Source organism: Sminthopsis crassicaudata, chromosome 1 (genome assembly GCF_048593235.1).
Source record: "Sminthopsis crassicaudata isolate SCR6 chromosome 1, ASM4859323v1, whole genome shotgun sequence".
Lineage (NCBI taxonomy): Eukaryota > Metazoa > Chordata > Mammalia > Dasyuromorphia > Dasyuridae > Sminthopsis > Sminthopsis crassicaudata.
The window spans coordinates 575,611,307-575,633,413 of NC_133617.1; the positions used below are offsets into that span (position 1 = coordinate 575,611,307).

At 32.8% G+C, this 22,107-nt stretch overlaps 1 protein-coding gene and 1 long non-coding RNA gene across 8 annotated transcripts in view; one reads left to right on the forward strand and one right to left on the reverse strand.

Moving 5' to 3' along the window:
- Window positions 1-7,910, forward strand: part of LOC141551002 (uncharacterized) — a 33,813-nt gene extending 25,903 nt beyond the window's left edge. The window contains exon 3 of the long non-coding RNA XR_012484765.1: window positions 5,980-7,910. This is a non-coding gene — a long non-coding RNA (uncharacterized LOC141551002). The remainder of the gene's footprint in view (window positions 1-5,979) is intronic.
- ZFYVE16 (zinc finger FYVE-type containing 16) overlaps window positions 1-22,107 on the reverse strand; it is a 66,066-nt gene that overhangs the window by 20,602 nt on the left and 23,357 nt on the right. For 5 of the 7 annotated variants that reach the window (XR_012484764.1, XM_074282194.1, XM_074282192.1 and 2 more), the window contains exons 2-10: window positions 15,980-16,088; window positions 13,387-15,647; window positions 12,224-12,320; window positions 10,457-10,627; window positions 9,867-10,009; window positions 5,962-6,349; window positions 4,039-4,161; window positions 3,328-3,483; window positions 2,526-2,750 (exon numbers count right to left, since the gene is read on the reverse strand). Coding sequence is in view for 6 of the 7 variants with exons in the window: in XM_074282194.1 (XP_074138295.1) it covers window positions 2,526-2,750; window positions 3,328-3,483; window positions 4,039-4,161; window positions 5,962-6,349; window positions 9,867-10,009; window positions 10,457-10,627; window positions 12,224-12,320; window positions 13,387-15,647; window positions 15,980-16,049 (3,634 nt within the window). In the remaining variant the exon portion in view is untranslated. Of the gene's footprint in view, window positions 1-2,525; window positions 2,751-3,327; window positions 3,484-4,038; window positions 4,162-5,961; window positions 6,350-9,866; window positions 10,010-10,456; window positions 10,628-12,223; window positions 12,321-13,386; window positions 15,648-15,979; window positions 16,089-22,107 lie in introns of those variants that run through there. The other 2 variants (XM_074282195.1, XM_074282197.1) reach the window with 2 other exon arrangements.

Sequence of the window (22,107 nt, forward strand, 5' to 3'; positions counted from 1 at the left end):
AGCCCAATACAGGTAAAGAAGTATAAAATTACAGAAATAAAGCGAGAAGGGCCTCAGAAGCATGTAATCCAATCCAGTCATTTTATATGAGCAAATTTGGGCCCAGAGAGGATGGATGAATGAACCAAGGTCATATAGAAAATAAGAGCAAGGATCTGACCCCAGAACCTCTGGTTCCAAATCTGCCATATATTCCATGGCAAGAGAACTTCAGAAAAGCAAATCTGAAAAGGATTAAGAAGACAGAATCTAAAAATGAGATTTATGTAATAGTATTTAAAATATAAAAATGATCATCTCATAAAACAACACAATGGAAAATTAGGGAACTAAAATACTAATGCTGAGTGACATTTTTCTTAGGCTAATACATCACCTAAACTCTAACTTAGGAAAGAATATATATTATCAATTATATATTATCGGGGAATGATCTCCAGTCACACATTTGTTTTAATTCCCTACATCTCTCAAATATCAGGCTTTATTTTTAAATATTTTTTCAATATCAAAGGTATATATGCAGAAGACAAAATTGGAAACTTAATGATAAAGAATAAATACAAAAGCATGATATAGTCCTATAATGTCAGGAGTGTTAAAACTTATACTAAGTTGAGGTTAGGAAGAAAGAGAAAAATATTAACACTATAAAATGCACCTGTATTTTAATTATAAAGTATTTACATATAAAGCTAACCGAAATTCATATATTAGCATTAACCCTGAAGTTTCATGAGGTCATTTTATGACACAGTCCTACCTTACATAATGGTTTGTAAATGAACTTATTAGCTCCAAAGATGGCAGAAACTAAAAGTATAAATAGATTAAGAAAGAGAAGTAGCACAGCACATTAGATAAAAGAGCTGTCATTAGAGTTAAGAAAACCTGGGATACACAGACTGTAATCCTCACATGATGTCTCAGCCCTCTAGGAAACACTTTACAAGTGTAAGTTACAGAATATTTGCTGATTCACATAAGTATAGGGAGTTTCCTCACAAGAAATTCTATAAATAGATGAAGTTACAGACCCAGACATCCATCCATTCTCTTCCTCTTTCTCTAATCCCCACCCCAACCTCAAAAATGATTAAGATACAAGTATATTTGTAATATTTTGTGATTAGTGAACAAATTTGCCTTCACTAAAAATATCCCTCGATGGCAATGTTTAAGATAAGGTTGAAAGGCCAGATTCAATATAGCACTTCTTACATGTCTTTGTTCATAGAATGAAGAACTCAAGCTGAAAGTTTGATGTGATTTTTTTTTTTTTGGTATACTTTAACGGTAAACATTTTCTAAAGTTTCTACAATAAAATTACATTTTCATAGATATAAACTCAAGTGTCTCCACTGTACTGATCTATTTTTAAATAATGGGAAATTGTGCACTGAATTTTTCTTCCTCAAACACTCACTGATACACTAGATATAAATTTCAAATATTTCATAAGTCATACATTTCACATGCATTCAACAATGATGCATTAGAAAAGAGAACATTAAATCAAATAAAATATACAATATTAGAATCATTTCTATGATCAAAAATGAGCACAACAAAACATCTAGTTCTTTTCAAAACTCGAGAGTTTCATGACATCAAGTATCTTAAGAGAATCTACAAAATTCTCAGAAAATTCTTAAAGACAATATAAGTTTCTCATATTCCAAAATTTAAGCATACAAAATATATCACTATGGGTTAAACATAGGGAGGCAGACCTTTTCAAAAAGAAAAGAAATTTCCATTGGAATTAGAATGGGTCAAGGATATGAATTAGAATTAACTTTTTCTAACAGGGTTTTTCTTCCTAAATTAGTTAACTCTTGTTAACTATATTGATTCAACATACCTCTGTAACAATGAGGTCGCAATTCAATAGGTCACCACCCCTCAAAAGTGAGCACACAAAAACGCAATACCCACAAATTTGATGGGGAAAAAAGTTAATACTTCCACACCATGATTTTTCCTATCATGGTTTCAATATACCATGGATCAGTATAAGAAAATTAATGGGAATTTTTTAGTTTTGCAGAAGCTACAAATGACACACAAAAGCCAGCAAACAACACAGGAAAAGTTTAGAAATTCAGAAATGCATAAAATATATACATATATTTACTGCACAATATCAACCCAAATTTTATAATCAGATATTGTAAACATCTCATAAAAAGGAAAAAAAAAAAAAGATTTAGACTTCTCTAATATAAAAGGCCAAAAATTTAGATTTTTCAAAATTACTGTATCTTAATAATTATAATCTTAAATTCTGTCATATTAAAATTGCAAATTCTGAACACTTATCTATATAAAATGGCAAAGACTGAGTAAAACAGAAGGTAATCTAAAGTTTATATTTTGCAATGACAATCTGAAAATGGTTCATCCACACAGAACTATTAACTGCTCATTGTATCCTTTTTCAGTTCACTAAACTTTTCCTACTTTACTTTCAATCCTTGGCACTCAGATAGCTTTACCCTTTGATGATATTAACAAAACTTACCTCCATATTCTGCTCCCAATCGCAACATTAAGCGGATTGGAAAAACTTTTGCCCAAGGAATTTCCAGCTTCTGGATGAGAATTCCACAAAGAAAAGGGCTACTTGGTAATGGGAGATCATCGAGTTTCTGAAAAGTAGGTGTAACAAATAGGAATCCTCCATGATCCTTGCTATTGAGAAAACTTTCAGCAAAGGTAATACTATCCAAGTTTTCTATGTATTTTCCTAGCCCAAAAAAAAAGGTATATACAAGTTAATAAAATACCTATTTTTGGTATATACAACTCTCTTAAATGTACACTGCATGTAATGTGCAACTTTTCTATAATATCATCTTGTAATCAAAACTTTTGAATAAACATTTAAATTAATGGGATATAGATCTGGATATATTAAAATGCAATCCTTCTTTATTTTAAATGAGATGAAAAAGAGGAGGAATACACAGGTGATGTGACTTGTTTAAAGACACGAATGAAGTAAGATTTGCAAGTCAAACCCAGGACTGAATCCAAACTGTTGTCTTTATACTGCACTAAGACCTTTTTACAATGAACACCTAATACATGTATGATTTAATTATTCCTTTTTGTCAGTTTGTGGATAAAGTCAAGGTTTCAGATGACCAAAATGTAAATAATAATGTGCAGTTAAAAGACTTTATATAAAAGACATAATATAAAAGCAAGGGCTCTCAAAGAACAACATAGCTCTGAAGACACACATCTCTAAAGAACCCTTTTATTAATATCAACCCATTTCAACACTCTAAATCCAAAAGCTCAAAGAAAAAATTCTATACCTTTTACTGCATCTTTATAAATGTTGAGAAATAGAGTAAAGATGTCCTTAGGAATTCTATCATCATTTGGCAGATAGAACAAAAGAACAAAAATCTCTGCCTGACCCAAACCATGTAGTCCATTAGTTGAGAAGTACCAATATTTTTCCGAAGAATCTTAAATGATAAAAACAAGATTATAAACATTAACAATTTCCCATCCTCTCTTTTATCACATACCCTTTGCAGTCATGTCACAAGGCCCTTGGAATCTGACACTGGCCTCACTTCAGAGACCAACTAAGAAATAACACTGAGGCTAAAAGTGCAACAACAAGGGGGAGCTAGGTAAGATTCAAGCAGGAAACTAAAAAGATCACTAAAATTGGCTATTTACCTCTTAAGTTGACTCTTAAATAAAAATATTTATGGCTGATGGGTTCTATCCTTGTTTTATCAGCTATAAATGTTTTACACACACACATACAAGCGTGTGAGAAATTAAGTACCCCTGCTGCCAATTAGACTCAATACTTGAATTCGAGTCAATCAACCAATTAAACATTTATTCAATGTTCCAGGTACTGTTCTAAGCATAGTCACCATGTTTATCTGATGGTTTAAATTTATATATCAAGGTTAATCAAAATATGTCAAAATTGAATTGAATTTTGTAAATTCTCAAAAATTAGTGTCTATCAAATGGATAAAGAAACATCTATTATTACTTACAAATTATTAACTTGACATTTACAAGAAGATTGGCATTTAGGATAAATGTAACTGGACTAGATCCTCCATGTTCAAGGAGTGAAATGACTTGCTCCTGAGATGGACATTCTTCTACTACAGGATCTAAAAAGTAAAATACATTCATTTCAGCCAGTAAAATTTCTTGTTCATCTATTTAAAATGCTTTAATGTGATATATAGCACAATGAGGCTTGATAATCCACTTTCATTATTTTTAGGTTTATAAATTCATCATGGTCATTCCTGAATTTTAATTCATGAAGTACAAATCCAATCCCATTCTCAGATACTATTTTTTTAAATCCTACTCAATTCTCTAGATTCTATTCTTTGTCTCCATGCTGGCAGCAGTATATTGGCATAGAAAACTTGCCAGATTTGAAATCAGAAGACTCAGGGCAGAGAAGTGGTGCAGTGGACAGAGATGCACCATCCTAGAAGTGAGGAGGAGGACCTAAGACCAAATCCAATGTTAGACACTTATTAGCTGTGTAACCCTGCACTTAACCCCAATTCCCCCTACCGAAAAGAAAGAAATCGGAAGCCTCTGCTTCAAATCCTGATGTGCTATTGTGTGATTTTAGTCAACTCACTCAACCTCTCTGAACCTACTTCCTGATCTATAAAACAAAGCAAGTTGAAAGAGATATACTCTAAATTCCTTTCCAGCTCTATATCCATGATTGAAAAGCATATTGCATGTATAATCCCTTAGAACAATTAGAGATAGAAATTAAAAAGAATCTCAGAGACCTAAGTTAGTCCACCCCATTGTTTCATATAAGGGCACTGTTATCTCATAAAGATAACTTTCCTAACACGTTTGTCAATACCACATAGCAACCTATAATCTGAGGAGTTAAGTGTCTTGAACAAGATCATACAAAAAGTGTTAGAATCAGGATTCAACCCAAAGTCATCAAATTAAGTTATATAATATTAGGCCTTCATCAAGCCATATGTAAAATACTGGGTTAATTTCATACCCAATTCTTAACTTGAAATAAGTTCCTGATCCAGTGGCCTACATTGTGACCAAAGTCCAATGCTTTTTCCCATCACACCACAATGCCTCTTGATAATAAAAGTGGTAGTGATTCAGTTAAAGCAACAAATGTACAACAAATACCTAATTTCTTAATAAAAAAGTGTTCCTGAAGAGTGTGTAAATAGGAAAGATGGTAGAATGTTTTAATTATACAACTAGAAGGGACATCAGAGATCACCTTATGCAAACCCCAATTTCTCAGAGAAAATGGTAAGAGTAAATTATTTGCTTCCAAAGTACTGGATAGACAGGAAAAATAAAAAATAAATTCTGCGTCAGTCACTAGGAAAATATCCTGGATCGCCTGAAAATAAACAGGTCCTGAGGTACATTAGATGTCTTTAAGTCATCATCTTCATCAAGTCATAGACATAAAAAGAAAGAACATCTAATGCCATCTAGTAAAATGTCTGGAGATTTATGAGAAATACCTATGTTACAGATGAATTCTGAGAGAAGGTATCTTCTGAATGCCTGCTACTACATATAACAAAAAGTAAAACCACTGAAAAATCTGATATGAACCAGATCTAAGAGCACCCCCAAGGTCATGTGCTACTTTAAAGAGAATACATTTCGAAAATATCACATATGGTTAGTCCAAAATCCCTTCCAGAACTTTCAGGGGTTGATTTTGTTGATGAAATAGACTCATTTGATCTAATTCATCAATTAAGATTAATTTTTAAACTTTGAGTCATTATGTTATGGGTTTATAAATACTGACCTATCAACAAATAAGATAGAATATAAGAAAACATGCTGAGGTTTTTTTTAAATGTTAGCTTCAAACAATATTATCAAAAGATAATGCAAACCAATTTATTATCAGTGTAATAGTATTAAAGTTTCACCTTCTCCTCTTTCTCCAGCTGCAACAAGGAGAGGGGGCAAGCCATTCTCATCATTAGGTATAAGGTTGATATCTTTCCTAACACATTTATCAATACCACACAGCAACCTATAATCTGAGGAACTACCAGCAGATAAATTGTCATATGCTGGAACAACTGAAACAGAACTCGATTTCTCAACTGTTGTGGTAATGGGTGTTTCATTGTCAGATACAAAAGAAGAAAGAGAATTCTGTAACATCTCAGTTACGGCATTAATGGGCAATTCTTCCACAGATGAGACTACAGAAACGGGACTTTGTAATTTCTCTTGTCTTGCAGTATCTGCTATTTCATCTTTGGACTTTTCCACTTCCAGGGAAGGACCATGATCCACTGCGTTTACAATCTGTGAAATGCAAAGATTATTGGTTTTATTTTCTGAGCAAAAGTAAAATATTTCATTCCAAGTGTTGATTAAACTTAGTAATAGTAAAAAGTAAAAACAGTAAAAGGTAAAGTATAGTCTATATATTCAAAGATCCAACAAAATAGATTTCTACTTAGCTTTTTAAAATCCCAGTTAAGAGGGACAAGAGAGAGGAAGTACATAATAAGTTAGAAAATTCAAATAGCAGTGTTTGGGACTTAACCCAAACAAGGTATGAATAAGACGTTCAATAAATATTAACCACTTTGATTATATAACTTTTTTTTCTTGAAAAATATATTCATTTAAAGTATAGTACTTTTTTATATTTGTGGTAATTACAACTCTATTTCTGAGTCTAGGAAAATGAAATGAGAAAAATTTAAATATTTCCAAGTCTGGTTTAATGGAAGCCTCACTTAACAGTAACAGTCCTAGAACCAATGTGTCCCTCCAAGAAAGATCTAAAGCTAAGGTAGATTTTCTAAATTGGCTTCCATCTGTACTTCTATTTTTGAGACTGGTGAGATTTGAACCAACTTATTTAAAGGCTAACACTTATAAGCTTAAATAATTTTCTGTTTTTCCCCAGAACTCATTTAAAATTCTGATGTATTTGGTTACAAAGCATAAGCTTGTAATTCATGCAAGCTTGAAAAATGTGAACTAATTTTTACTCACAAATAGCAGAAACATCAAGCTTATTGTTTCAGTTCAATCAAACCTTTATTAGATACTTCCTATATGCAAGGCTCTATAGTAGGTGCCAAAAATACGAAGATTAAACAAGACAATTCCTATCTATATGATTGTAACTTATTTGATTGTAAATTAGTAATTTGATTAGAGGGGATATGACAAATATAAAGATGTAGGGCTCAAGATATAAAGACAAAATGGCATAAGAAAATATGGTGGAATGAGTGCAAGGATGCACCAATAAAAAGATGAGGGAGCAGTGAGTTGGTCCATCTGACTCGTGCACAGAGAAAGTTGTGAGGAAGTTGAAAAAGTAGGCTGGAATCAGACTGTAAATGGCATTAAAAGTCACATACTATTAATACTTCAAAAATTTCATCAAATGGCAGGTTGGCCAATGAATGTTGAATATGTTGGGGTATAAGTTAAATACAATGTGTGTATGCATGTCCATGCAGTTATTTTGCTATACAGAGGGAATCAGACTTTGAAATAGTGTATGGTTAACCTGTGAAGGAAATGAAAAATGCAAGCAGACCAAAAAAGAGAAGAATTCCATCAAAGCATTTACTATTCATGTGCCAGTATTTGGGAACTCCAGCAAGAATTTTCACATCTGAAATCTCTCCGTAAGGAAAAATGTATTACATTTCCTTGTTAATATCTTTCTATGTGATTTAATATGGCTCTTTTGTTTCCACTATGAAAATATTAACCTTAATTTATTGGGTTTAACTTGATTTATTTTTCCTTCTAGTCATATCAGAACATTTTAAATCTGAAAAGCTCTATTTTCTAGAAGTTTTACAATGAGAAAAAATAAAATTTTAGAGGTGGCATATGTATGTGGGTATGTTTTTATAGGTATGTGTGTTTTAAGGTAGGGAAAACTTGAACATGTTAGAGATAGAATAATGAACTACTGAAAATGGAGGGAATGAAAACGAAAAATATAGCTGGAACTATGGTCTAGGACAGGAGCATCAAACATAAATAAAAATAAGGACCCACTAAGCCATAAGGATTCCTGAATTGTATTCCTATTATAGTCTTATTTTATTAAATATTTCCCAATTTGTCCATATTTTCTGTATTTCCAATATTTTATAATTTCCCAATTTTAATCCTAGTTCAGCCTGAAACTGGAGATGTAAAGAGACAGTCATAGGCATAAATATGGGGATAATCATGCAATGAGGAAAACCCATTTCATCCTCTTGACACTAGGAAGGAAAGAGTTGGAAGCAAAATAATGTACTGAAGTATGGAGGAAGGGAGACAAGTTTAAAATGGATAGTTTTGGACTTTTCAATAAAGGAAGATGGATAGGCCATTTGGGGAGCAGAGCTCAAGGAAGAATTGTGGACTTTCTAAGTAGAAAAAAGTAGAAAAAAGGCTTTTAACAATTGCTGTGGGAAACCTGACTAGAAGGCAGAAAAAAATAAAAGATCTCTGTGCAAATGGAATGGCCCAATTCCGATGGCCTAATTTCGATGATAAAGTATGAATTATCTACTGAATTAGCAAGATTAGGTCAGTAATATTTGGAAACTTTGATTTGAGAGTAGTAAGGGAGAAGATGATAGGGGTTAAGCATAATCATTTGCAAGGTAAGAACAAGGGTACAACAGATTACTGGGGAGAAGACAATACCTAATACTAATTAGGTGGCTAATAGCTGGCATTTATACTGTATTTACTTTGTTCCAGACACGTGCTAAACTTTTATAACTATTTTGATCCTTAAAACCTTGGGATGCTTGTATTACTCTTTTACACATGAGGAAACTGAGGCAGACGTAAAGTGAAACACAGTCACATCACTATGAAGTACCTGAGCCTAGATTTGAATTTGGGTCTTCTCTGCATCTAGCTGCCATATATAATTCATAAATCCAAATTATAAAAGAAAATGAAACCAGAAAAAGGTGGATGGACAGGGAAAACTGGGCTGGACCAAAAAAAAAAAAAAAAAAAAAAAGTTGACAAACATGAAACAAGCAAAAAAAGTAGGATGATAAATAAAAGAGACTTTCAGAATTCAGGAACTTGGACATTCAAAAGGTTTAATTTAAGGTCTGTCTTAGTGCCAGACTTAAATGTTTGCTAATTAACTGATTAAAGGTCAACTATATCTAAGGGGAGCTAAAATAAAGTAGAGGGGGGATGGTAATGAATTGAGAGGCTAAGATGTTAGATGATCAAAATGAAGAGCGAAATCAAGCAGCTTAGCAGATGGATTAGAAAGGAAGACTGATAAGGAAAGCAGCCTGAGGCGGCAGCAGAAATTTCCCTGAAACTGGGAGGTGGCACAGACAAGAATTCTGTGGTAATCAGATATATGGCAGGAATTTCAAAGGAAATGATTGGTAAGTAACATCAAGAAAGGATCTGAAAACAGTAGCAGGAGGTTGAGCAAGGAACATGTTAATTCCTAGACCTAAGAGCCTGGATGAATGATTAAAGAAGCTAAATCTTCCTACTTGTGGGGAGGAATTCTCTGAGCTATAGTCTCTTTAACACACTCTAAACAGTATGAGAACAAAGCAAAATTTAAAAATCACTGCCATACATTTTCTTTAACTTGTGGAAACCTTTAAAATATATCTAAATTCAATTCTAATTCTCATTCCTTAAATTTGCCACAAATCTGAAATATTTACAACTAATTTCTCAACTTTAAGGAAAAAACCCTGCAAAATCCACAAGCGTGAGTATTCTTTATTAAATAACATGAATTCATTTACAACATAAAAGTATTTTATCAACAAGCAGTTGTATACTTTTATTTTCATACCATGTGCACATCAGGTAAGACAGGACTCATGTCCTGAGAATACTTTTTGCCTCCAGAAGATAACTTTGTTGTATCTGCAACTTCACCATTGGGCAAAATACCATCTGCAAACCATACTCTCCTCTGTTCTCTGGAACACAGACCTAGTGTCAATTTAAAAAAGCGGGGAAGGGCTTAAATTAGATAATGTGATCATTATCAGCATAGCAAAGTTATATTAATATTTTTAGAATACTTTCGACTATTCCCAAAGGAGTGCCTATGTATAATACACATTTTCATGGGCCAGAGCTATACACATTGGAACCTGAAGAGAGATTCTCTTTAAGGAGTTCATGGGATAGGGAGTCAAATTTATAGGATAAAACACAGTGTATGAAAAAAAGAGGCAAGAGAGGGTATAAGAGGATATGTGACAAATCAGCACACACAAACACACCCAAATCTATAAACCTCAAAAATAGACCACCATGATATATGCCTATAAAACAAAAGCACAGAAATCACAAGTCATATGTACTCCAGAATTTTTTAATGATTCTCAAGATTTTAAAATCCAGTATAAAGCAGCGACAGTTTCTTAAAATTACCTTCAATACTTGGTTGTTTAAGTGCTGAGGTAGGTAAAGCTGATGGTGAAGGGGTATTAGGTGCACTAGACATCTGGTTATCCTGAGAAGTCTGGGCTGTGGCACATTCAGAGGAAATAGTGGATTTAGTAGTGGAACCAGTTGGACTCATCATTCTTTCAAATGCCTGTGCTAAATAAGACAAAAGTATTAAAACCTCAAACTTTAAAAACGTTATGACCCATGCCATTGTTTTTTGTGGGTACCAAGGCTGTAAGAAACTAATTTGTTCATCTCAGTATTTGATAAAGTAATATTTTGTAAATATTTTTTCTCAATTAGAATGAAACTAAACTAATCAATAACTTCTCATCTGATTTCTTATGAGTTTTTATCTTCCTCTGTCCAAGTAATGCTAGCTGCCCTCCCCCAAGGCCTTTTAAAACACATCCATCATTTTTCTTAAATGTCAAGCAACCATACAATTCCTATTCACAGAATACTGCTATTTTCTATATCGTGATATGTAAAAAACAATCTCTATCAGCTCCCTCCATTTAAAAAGTGCTGCCTGCTTGTAAAAGCATGGGTCTGAAACAGTCTTTACCAATCTTCTCCAGAAAGCTTTCTCAAGTGACTATTCTCTCAGTCTGTAACTTTGAGGATCTGACAATCATAAATCCAGAGGTAAAAGATACCTCAAGGTATCCAACCCTGTCATTTTACTGATGAAGAAAAATGAGTCTCTAAAAGGTGGTGACATGGCCCAGGTGAATTGAATAATAAATATCTGAGGAGGAATTTGAATGTTGGTCCTCTGCACTACCATGCTAGAGCTCTCTCCATTGTACAAGAACACCTCGGACTTCTGGGAATCACAACAAACAATTTCCTGTTCTTCCATAAATATTTTATGAGTAAACATGAAGGGAATTGTGTGGTGAAAATAACCACAGAAAGACTTAGCCAGAAGCAATTGTTCTCTTTCTACTCAAACAGCATGAAGAAATTACTTTTAAATTGCTTAAGAAGTAAAAGTAACACTTCCAGATCGATCCTTCAAGTTAGGAGGAAACAGAACAATTTTATTTTTTTAAATTTTACTTTAAAATTTTTCATATTTAACCAAAAAAGAACAATTCCATTCATCTTTTCACCAACACAACAATCTATTCAAATTTTGCATTTATTGAAATTACCAATAAACAATTTTTTATATCTTATTATTCCTGCACAAGTTTTTTAAAAGACAAAGCAACATTCAGTATTGCTGAACATAATGGTAAATATCCAAGAAGTATATTAATAGAGGACAAAAATGTTAAATGTGGGAGAAATAGGTAGAAAAATACAGATGTAATGGGAAATGTAAAACTAAAAATGTCTTAACTTCTAAATAATGTGATTTTATAAGATCTTCTGCCTCCATTTGGATTTAAGACTTCTTATACATGACATAGTCTTTTCCTTATCTGGAACTTAGAACTTTGCTATTTAAAATGATAATAAAAGCAGTATGCTAAATAAAATGTATTTTTTAGCAACTTTAGTTCTTGGTTAATGAACTTTGATACCTAAAGTTAATGAACTGACACTCTGGAAAGTGAATGTTTACTTCCCAGAATGAAAATATTAATTGTGAAAGTGGAACAAAAAGGAGAGAAATCAAGCTTTGGAAAGTCCCAAATAAGTCCAACACTAAGCCACTGTCTTAAAGAGATCTAGTAGTAATATAATTTGTTTTTTAAGTTAGTTATCCAAGAAGAAAAAAGATTTATATACACTTACCTCTACTAATAGACTCATAGCAGATAATACAGACTCTTGCTTCTTTTTCCAAATACTGGAGTTTGCACTTCCTGCTACAACAGACACCACAAAATACCTAAATAAGAATAAAATACTGATTTTAAATATTTGTTCCATAGCATACTCTCTGCCTTTTTAAAACCAGAAATTATGCTTCAGTATACAAATTATTTTTCTGATTTTTATCAAAGACAGCTGTTCAGATCTCTTCCTTTGCAATTTTAGTTTCTTAGGTTAAAAAAACTTTATACAAAGTATTTCTCTAATACAAATAATTCTTTAGTGACCATTATGAATTTGTGTCAAATAAAAAGAACTTTCCCTTAAAAGAACCTTAATAATTCAAATGTTTTCCCTGATTCTTTTCAACTTTCAAGTATAGTATTTTTTCTATTAAAAATTAACAAGTTCAAAATGTTATAGAAAAACAATTAACAAAAAATAATACTTTCTGTTCTAGAGAACCTTCTACAATTTGTAAATGATTTCTAACACAGTAATTATACTGTGTTAATCCTGAAGTCACTGTAATTCCCCATGGGAGGCAGTTTTTTCTTTTTTCTATGACCAAATACTGCTTGCTGGCCAGCCAGAAGCCAGCTAGCCTTCTTAAAAAGTGCCCTAATAATCAAATGATTAGGTGGTGTGAGTGACATTCCTAACAAAATTCAAGGCTCAGTTCTGGATTTAAATCCTACCAAGAACAATGCTTAAGTAATCTTGACTAAGTCACTTGACCTGAGTCTCAATTTTCTCTATTCGTAAACTGGGGCATGGGGAAGTCTGGATTAAATTGTGAAATAGACAAAATGCTTTTATTCCCTTCCAATTCTAAATCTATATGTCTAAAGGAATGGATTTAGCTTTTATGAATTTCTATTCCCCAGTCAAAAGTGCCCTTGTGCTTCTTTCCTTACTGTAATACCCACATTATCAATCAAGCCATGAAAAGACTATATAAGGTTTTAAATATTTCCATAATAATCATTAGAAATAAGAGTGCAAAGTGATGACATATAGTTCATCATACAATTGTATTTTCATGGGCAAAAAGTCACTAGTTTAGTTTCCTTATAAGACAATACTCAAATACATGCTTCTAAAAAGGAAGAAAATAAATTTTTTTAACTTGTATAACTTACTTTTCCACATGCTCGGCAGTGGTGGCGCCTTTTTGTAAAAGTAAATTTGACTTGGCAGTTCATACAGTTTGGAGCTTCTGAATCAGGAACCCAGGAAGGCTGTTTTTGCCCTAAAACCACACCTTCTCTACATGTCTTTTCAGCTAAAGGAACAGGGTCTTTGTTTGTTACAGTGCAAGTGTCTCCAGCTTCCAAACTATTTTCAGTATCAACATTGTAGTTTATGTTAAGTTCAGATGCAATGTCCACAGAACAAGCTTTGGAGGAGACAGAATTTGCTACACTAGGTTCCATTTCTGCTACATTTTGTACTTTAGGCTTACTTATATCCTTTGGACTAGTTGTTCTTGATGGAAAGTTAAGTAATTGCTTAGGTCTGGCTCCTCCAGCATGTACCATCTGACTATTAATATCTGAGCCAGACATTTCATTAACAACCTCAGGCTTATTGTTAGACATCCTTTGCTGAATAGGAAATCTGTCTTTTTCTCCTAAAGACAGATCACCATCCTCTGATGTACACTGCTTATCAACTGCTCCACAAATACTAGTAATATGAGAAACTCCACTCTTTACTACATCTTTATTGTTTAAATATATATTATTAGTCTTTTCATTATCTAAGTCTTTCACATTCATTTCATTCAAGTGAGTGTTCACATCTGCATTTTCTTCTAAGGACTGAACACTAGTGGTCTGAAGATACTGTTCAGTTAGAAAGGCATCAAGTTCAGCATCACTAATTAGAGTGTTGCTTGTTAAGTCTTCATCAATATTAAAGTAATCTAATTCCTGCCTAATACCACTACTACTTGAAAAAGTGTTACCTTCACGATGATCATGAAATGACAGAATATCATCATCAGAATGTTCTATTTTGGAGTCTGTTGCAATAGAAAAATCAGTATAATGGTGTTCAGAAGGCTCAGTTCTGCTAGTCATCTGGCCAAAATCTAACTTTCCACCTGCCAGATTTTCAACAAACATTTGGTCGATTATATTTGTATGTTCATCTTGTTTAGAGGGTTCAGTATCTTTAAATGGTTCATCTAAAACAATACTCTTGGGTATTTCTTCATGTACAGTTATGACATCTTGCGCTATGCTATCATCTTGTTCCTTCTGGGGCAAAATATCACTTTTATCTTCATTTTCAATTAGTGAGCCACACATAGACACAGATATTGGCAGGCAGGACAATGAGGATTCTACTTCTTTACTAGAAATATGTAAAGTTGAAGAGACATCATGGATCATATCATTGTTACTTCTAAGGTCTAAATTGCATGAATTTTCTTCTGCAGGTAGTTTTCTAAGTAAAGAAATCCCATCCTCCTGAAAAGAGGAATCAGATAAGTGATACTTTTCATCTCTTGTATTTGAGTCATTTGTGCATAAGCCTTCATTTTTTGGAAGGTCACAGGCAACACTCATGCTGTCTCTTTCCTTGGACTCTGTTGTCTGATTTCTGCCTGCCACAATTACCTCCTGTCTAACTAAGGATTTATCATCTTTAAACAACTCACAAGGCAAGTTGTGTTTTTTGTCTTTGGAATCAACTGTTTTGGGATTCTGTTGTGGCAAGGCATATACAGAATTAAGGCCATGAGTTTGTTCTAGTTGATCATTTATCTTTTTGTCTTCTAAAATGGCTGTTCTATTATGATCACATGACTTTAAAAATGCAGTATCTATTTTTAAACTCAATTCTTTGGTTGCAACGTTTTCTAGTTTTTGCAATACAGAATTGCCTTCATCATTTTGTTCATCGGAAACATCACCATAACCAAGGTCTTCTGATGAAGTACAAATAGTAGCTGGCAAAACAGACAAATCTAAGCCAATCAATGATGCTGTATTGGCTTGGAAATTATCTGATGGCAATGTTTGAATATCTTCATGACTACTTGTTACATGAACCAAATTACCCATGTCACTGATAAGATCACAGACTGGAATACCACATCGCCCCAGGCTTGAAGGCTGGATTTCGTCTGAAGAGCCACCATCTACAGTTGAAAGAAGATCAAGTCCTGTTACATTTTTTTCATTTTGTATTGAAGATGTTAATCCTCCAAGTTTTTTTCCATTTGTTGCAGCCTGATTTGTTCCACAGAGTATTTCTGAGGTGGTTCCACTACTAAAATATTGTTGATCTTTGGGTGCTGGAGACACTGGTTCTGAGGAAGGCAGTTCTGAAGAAACTGAACAGTAGTTGGAATTATATGAATTTTCTGCCATGTGGTAATGATCATGTTCGTCTATTTAAAATGAAAACACAAAATTAATTAATTTTTCTTTCTCTAAGTAACTTTATCCACAGCCCACAAACCAAATGAAAAATGGACGTCCTTTCAAAGATTAACATGTTACATTTTCTAAGTCATCTAAATTAAGTATATTTCTGTTCAGATTTCACAAATTTAAGTTTTATTGTGCTACAAGCTACATTTAGATAAGATTAAACCAAGACTGATATGACAACAAAGTAAAGCATAGCACAGAGATATCATAAAAGTAAATAGTATGGATAAGATAATTAAGAGTTAAATACTGTCTCATTTCCCTGGGATGGCACAAATGAAAAACAAACCTGTGCTCTGTTCAAAATCATCCAGGAGTTTGTCCAAGTCATTGACAGCAGCTTTAAAATAACTGTCCATCCTAGTTGTGGTTTTAATAATATTTTAGCACTCTTGCACCTATTTAAAAAAAAGTACAATATTTCATTTAATTTGCAAATATTCCTTGAGCATGTATTGTACAAAAAGCATTATATTTGGTGCTATGGAATAATTTTTAAAATACATATGACTGGTTATTTTTACCTTCTAAATCCAATTCTCCCTGTGCAACAAGAGAACTATTCAGTTCTGCACACATATATTGTATCTAGGATATACTATAGCATAATTAACATGTATAAGACTGCTTGCCATCTAAGGGAGGGGGTGGAGGGAGGGAAGGAAAAAGTCGGAACAGAAGTGAGTGCAAGAGATAATGTAAAAAATTACCCAAGCATATGTTCTGTCAATAAAAAGTTATTAAAAAAAAACAAAACCTGACTTTGTTTGCAATCTAATTGGATAAAGAATACATACACACACGTAAAAACAACTATAGCAGCATGCCAAATGTTAAAATAATGTAGTACCAATTGAATACCTAAGAACAACAGACAAAACTTGGAATAAAGGGAGTGATTAAAATGGGTTGGGATTAATCAAAGAAATAAGTTTTGAGTTAGGTCTTCAAAAGAGGTGAAGAACATAAAATGTTAAGGATAAGAGAAGAGTTCTATGCCCTAAACAACAGATTTGATTTGCTTTGGCTGCAAAGATCAAAATAGGCAGTAATAACTATAAGGTTTTTATAAATAAGTGGGATTAACACAGGAATTTCAAAGAAGGGGATCATTGCAGATTCTTGAGCAAAAAAAACATAATAAAAATTGCAAGAAAGATTATCCTGGCAACTGTGTTTAGGACAATGGAATGTCAAGAAGAAAAGCTGCTTGGAAAGTGAAGTTATGATCCAAATTCAAGAGAGGACAGGTGAGATTACAGAAATAAAAAGGAAGAGGATATATTTAAAAGAACCCCACAGAGAAAACTTTTTTAGGGTTAGGATAAATGAGTTGGCTAAGGTTTGGGAGTTTTAAAAAGACAGAAGAACATTTGTAAGACTGAAGGACTAAGCAAAAATGATGATGCTAGGAAAAGATGATTTCCACATGCTAAATTTCAAGTATCAGAAAACTATGAAAGTACATATAAATGCCTGGGAGGCAACTAAAAGAGGATGAGGTCAGGGTTAAAGGCTAAAAAGAAATACTTTACTTATACTAGGCAAGACTCATTGCTAGAAGCAACAAAGTGGTGCTTCTAGACAGCTGGGTTTGGAGTCAGGAAAACTCAAGTGCAAATACAATCACCCTACTTTGCTGTATGACCGTGGTCAAAATTAATTTCTGTCCACCTCAGTTTGCTCAGTAGTAAAATGGGATGATAATGCATCAAATAAGAGAGTATTTGCAAAAAGCACATAGCAGATGTGATGTAAATTCCCATCCAACCAACCCTTTTATGGTTCAACATTAATGATCTCCATTGTTAATCAAAGAAAAACTGAAGGACAAAGCATAAAAGGGAATTACCATTGTTCTCTTCAACAGAATCTCAAAGGTTATACATAATTCCAAGCACCTTTTCCTCACCTGACCAAACTTTAGATAAATTAACATTTTTGACATGGAAAGAAACTTAGAAACAATATAATCCAACACCCTTCACAAGGAAACTGGGGCTCAGGTAATTTCAATTGCTCAAGGTCCAAGAGAAAGTGACTGCTAGAATCCAAACCCAGTTCTCCTCATTCCAAATCCTTGCCTTCTCATTCTTGCCACATCCATGACTCAATTAACTATGGTTTTATTCTTGCTCCTCTTTATCTTGCACCACTCCCATCTTCATCTAATCTTCATTCCAGGCTAATCCCCACAATCCAATATTTATGATGTTCCTATTTCATTTGTTAAAAATTTCAGGTTTATAAACTTTGCTGGACACATACTACTCCAGGATAATAGTTTTACTTTACTCTTTATGACAAAAGTATTTAATTTTTTTGCATCATGAAATCATTTCGTGAAACCTGTGCATCCTTCTTCAGAATATTTTTAAATGCTTAAAATAAAATATAAAGAATTACAAAGAAAACCAATTATATTGAAATAACCATCAATTTTTGAAAAACTGGAAAATAAAATGGCAGAAACTAGGCATTGACCAACTTCTAATACTCTCTATCTACCAAGATAAAGTAAAATTGGTTTCATGATTTAGAAATAAAAAGTGATACTATAAGCAAATTAGGAGAACAAGGAATAGTCTACCTCTCAGATCTATCTATGAAGAAGGAAGGAATTTATGGCCAAAGAACGAAAAAACATTGTGATATGCAAAATGGATAATTTTCATTTTATTAAATTAAAAGGGTTTTATACAAACAAAAACAATGCAGCCAAGATTAGAAGGGAAGCAGAAAACTGGGGAGGAGGGAGGAATTTTACATCCAGTGTTTTTGATAAAGACCTCATTTCTAATATATATAGAAAATTTATTCAAATTTTTAAGAATACAAGTCATGTTCCAATTGAGAAATCATCAAAAGATGAACAGACAATTTTCAAATGATGATTTTTTTTTTTTTTTTTTTTTGCTGATGCAATTGGGGTTAAGTGACTTGCTCAGGGTCACAGAGCTAGGAAGTGTTAAGTGTCTGAGACCAGATTTGAACTCGGGTCCTCCTGAATTCAGGGCTGGTGTTCTATCTACTGCACCACCTAGCTGCCCCCTCAAATGAAGAAATTAAAGCCATTTCTAGTTATATGAAAAAATGCTCTAAATCACCATTGATTGGAGAAATACAAGTTAAGACAACTCTGAGATACCACTTCACACCCCTCTGATTGGTTAAGATGACAGGAAAAAATGATAAATGTTGGAGGGGATATAGGAAAATTGGCACATTTAAACATTGTTGTTGGAGTTGTGAATTGATCCAACCATTCTGGAGAGCAATTTGGAACTATATTCAAAGGGCTATCAAACTCTACATATTCTTTGATCCAGCAGTGTTTCTTCTACTGAGTCTGTATCCCAAAGAGATTACTAAAAGGGAAAAAACACCCATGTGCAAAAATGTTTGTAACAGTACTTTTTGTAGTGACAAGGAACTGGAAACTGAGTGGATTCCCCTCAGTTGGGGAATGGCTAAATAAGTTATAGTATATAAATGTAATGGAACATTATTGTTCTATAAGAAATCATGAGTAGACTGATGTCATTTCTCAAAGCCTGGAAAGACTTACTTGAAGTGATGCTAAATGAAGTGAATAGAACCAAGAGAATACTGTACACAGCAAAAAGATCAGCTATGATGTGACTTGGTTCATTTCAACAATAAGGTAAGGTGATTCAAAGCAATTCCAAAAGACTTGTGATGGAAAGAGCCATTTGCATTAAGAGAGAAGATATGAAGACTGAAGGGGGATTACAACATAATATTTTTTCTTTTCTTATTTGCTTGGGTTTTTTTTTCTCTTTTTTTTCCCCTTTTGATCTGATTTTTCATGAGCAACATGAGAAATGTAGAAATATGTTTAGAAGAATTGTACATATGTAACCTATACTGAATTACTTACTCTCTAAGAGAAGGGAAAGGAAAAGAGGGGGGGAGAAAATTTTGGAACAAAAGGTTTTACAAAGGTGGATATTGAAAACTATTTTTGCATGCATTTTGAAAAAGAACCTTGGATTAGACAGTTGCTGAGGGCCCTTTCAACTTTAAAATTCTATGTTTTATTTACTGAAGACAGGTATATATTGTCCTAATTTTCAACAAAGGGTCAAGAAGAATCTGCAAACTACAAGCAAATGAACTTGACCCAAATTTCTGGAAAAATTTTATTATGACTTAAAATAGCTAGAAAATGTACAGAAAAGTAAAAAGTAATTAATGAAAGACCACCATAAGTGGTTTTTATCAAGTACACATTATGCCCGATTAAATTGATTCCATCTTTTTTATACAATACTTTAATGATCTTTAGAAAATACATTTATTTTGTATAATTCTAGTTCTAAGACATAAAGTCTTTTTGTGGGAGCTGAATAGTATGCTACTAATTTGACTGGGCTCCTATTTTCACCAAGCTTTAAAACCTTTTCTTCCTCAATACTGTCATTTTTTTTTTTTACATCACTGTCATTTCTCAATTCACCTCTCTTTAGAACCATCCCTCATAACAAATAAATATAGTAAGAAAAATAAACTGACCCATTGACCCTATCTGAGAATGTATGTCTCATTCTATACTTGTAGTCTACCAGTTCCCTAGAGGTGATATTTGTCCTCTGGAATAAAGATTAATTGCACTGACCTAAATCCTGATGTCTTTTTGTGGGGTTTTTTTTTTCTTTTACATTACTCAATTCATTAAGTAAACTGTTCTCTCGAGCAAGGTTATTTCATATTGTAACAGTTTCATGCAAGACTTCCCATATAATTGTACCTAGGATATACTATAACTTATTTAATATGTGTGGGAATGCCTGCCATCTAGAGGAGGGGGTGGAGGGAAGGAGAGGAAAAATTCGAAACAGAAGGGAGTACGAGGGATAATGTTGTAAAAAATTGCCTATGCATATGTACTGTCAAAAAAATGTTACAATTATAAAATTAATAAAAAAAATTTTAAAAAAAAGACTTCCCATATAGTTCTGAATTCAATTTTTTCACTTCATAGAGAGTAATATTATTCCTCATACTTTGTATCCAATTTTACTTCCTTGGGGCATTACGTCCCTTACTTGGCTGACTGATTAAAAAGGTATGAATAGTTTAATAACTTTTTTTTTTTTTAGCACAGTTCCAAACTGTTTTCAACATGGTCAGACAAATTAATAACTCTCAACACTGTATTGCAAGCCTTTTTTTTTTAACAGTCCTTCTAACATTGACTTTTTATCTTTTATCGCCTTTGCTAATTTGCTGTAAATGAGTTAAACTAAGTTATTTTAATTTGCATTTATGCTATTATTAGTGTTTTGGAGTATGTCTATATGAATGTTGATAGTTTTCATTTCTTCATTTAAAAATTATTCCTGTTCTTCGAAAACTGGAAGATATTCAGTTATGTAGATCCAAAGTTAACGATAATAGAACCAACAGAATAAGTCATCAATAAGTTCACTTTCAATTATGAGAGTTTTCTAATATTTATGTGACTTAACATTTTCTTACTTATTTGGATGAAGGTCTCAAGAGCATACTTATCAAGTATGCAGATATCAAGAAGCTAGAAGTGATGACATAAAAGTTAACAAAAGAATCCAAAAAGATTCTGACATATTAAAAAGGCCAGATAAAATATGATGAAAGTTAACAGAGATCAATGCCAAATTCTATACTTGAGTTCAAAAATACATTTCACAAATACAAAATGGAAAAAATTTAAAAAGTGGTCTGTCTGAAAAAAAAATTGAAATTTTATATTACACATTCAATATGATTCAGCAGCAAAAAAAAAAAAAAAAGAAGAAGTGATTTTTATGTTTCAGGTAAGATAAATATAGCATTGAGAATGAGAGATTTAATCCTTCTAGCTGTGTGATTATAAAGATATGATCTGTTGTAGAGAATCACCTATAAAAGCCTAATGATTCCCATCTTATGTTCTGGTCAAGTTCATCTTTGACATATGCATAAACTTACATGGGTCAACGGACAAACAACTTCTAGATCACTTAGGAGAGTGAAGAAAAGTATCATCTATGTTTTTGTCATTTTTTTTTTTTTTGCAAATCTTTTTTTTTTCCTTTGGAAATTACTTGATAATTGTTATTAATAGCAGTAGCAGCAGTTTTTTAAAGCCTACAAAGAGTTTGCAAAGATTCCATCTCACTTGAAATTGACAACCCTGTGAAATAGTTGCTAGTATCATCCCCACATGATGGAATTGAAATTGAGGAACTTAAGTGATTTTACTAGCATCACTAGTAGGTATTTGAGGTCTTCCTATCTCCAAGTCCACCAGTGATTTTCAAAGTTTTTAATCTCAGAAACTTTTTATGTTTTTAAAAAATTGTTGAAATTATGTTTTTATGTTTTTAAAAATTATTGAAGGGCCAACGAGCTTTTGCTTATGTGGATTATGAC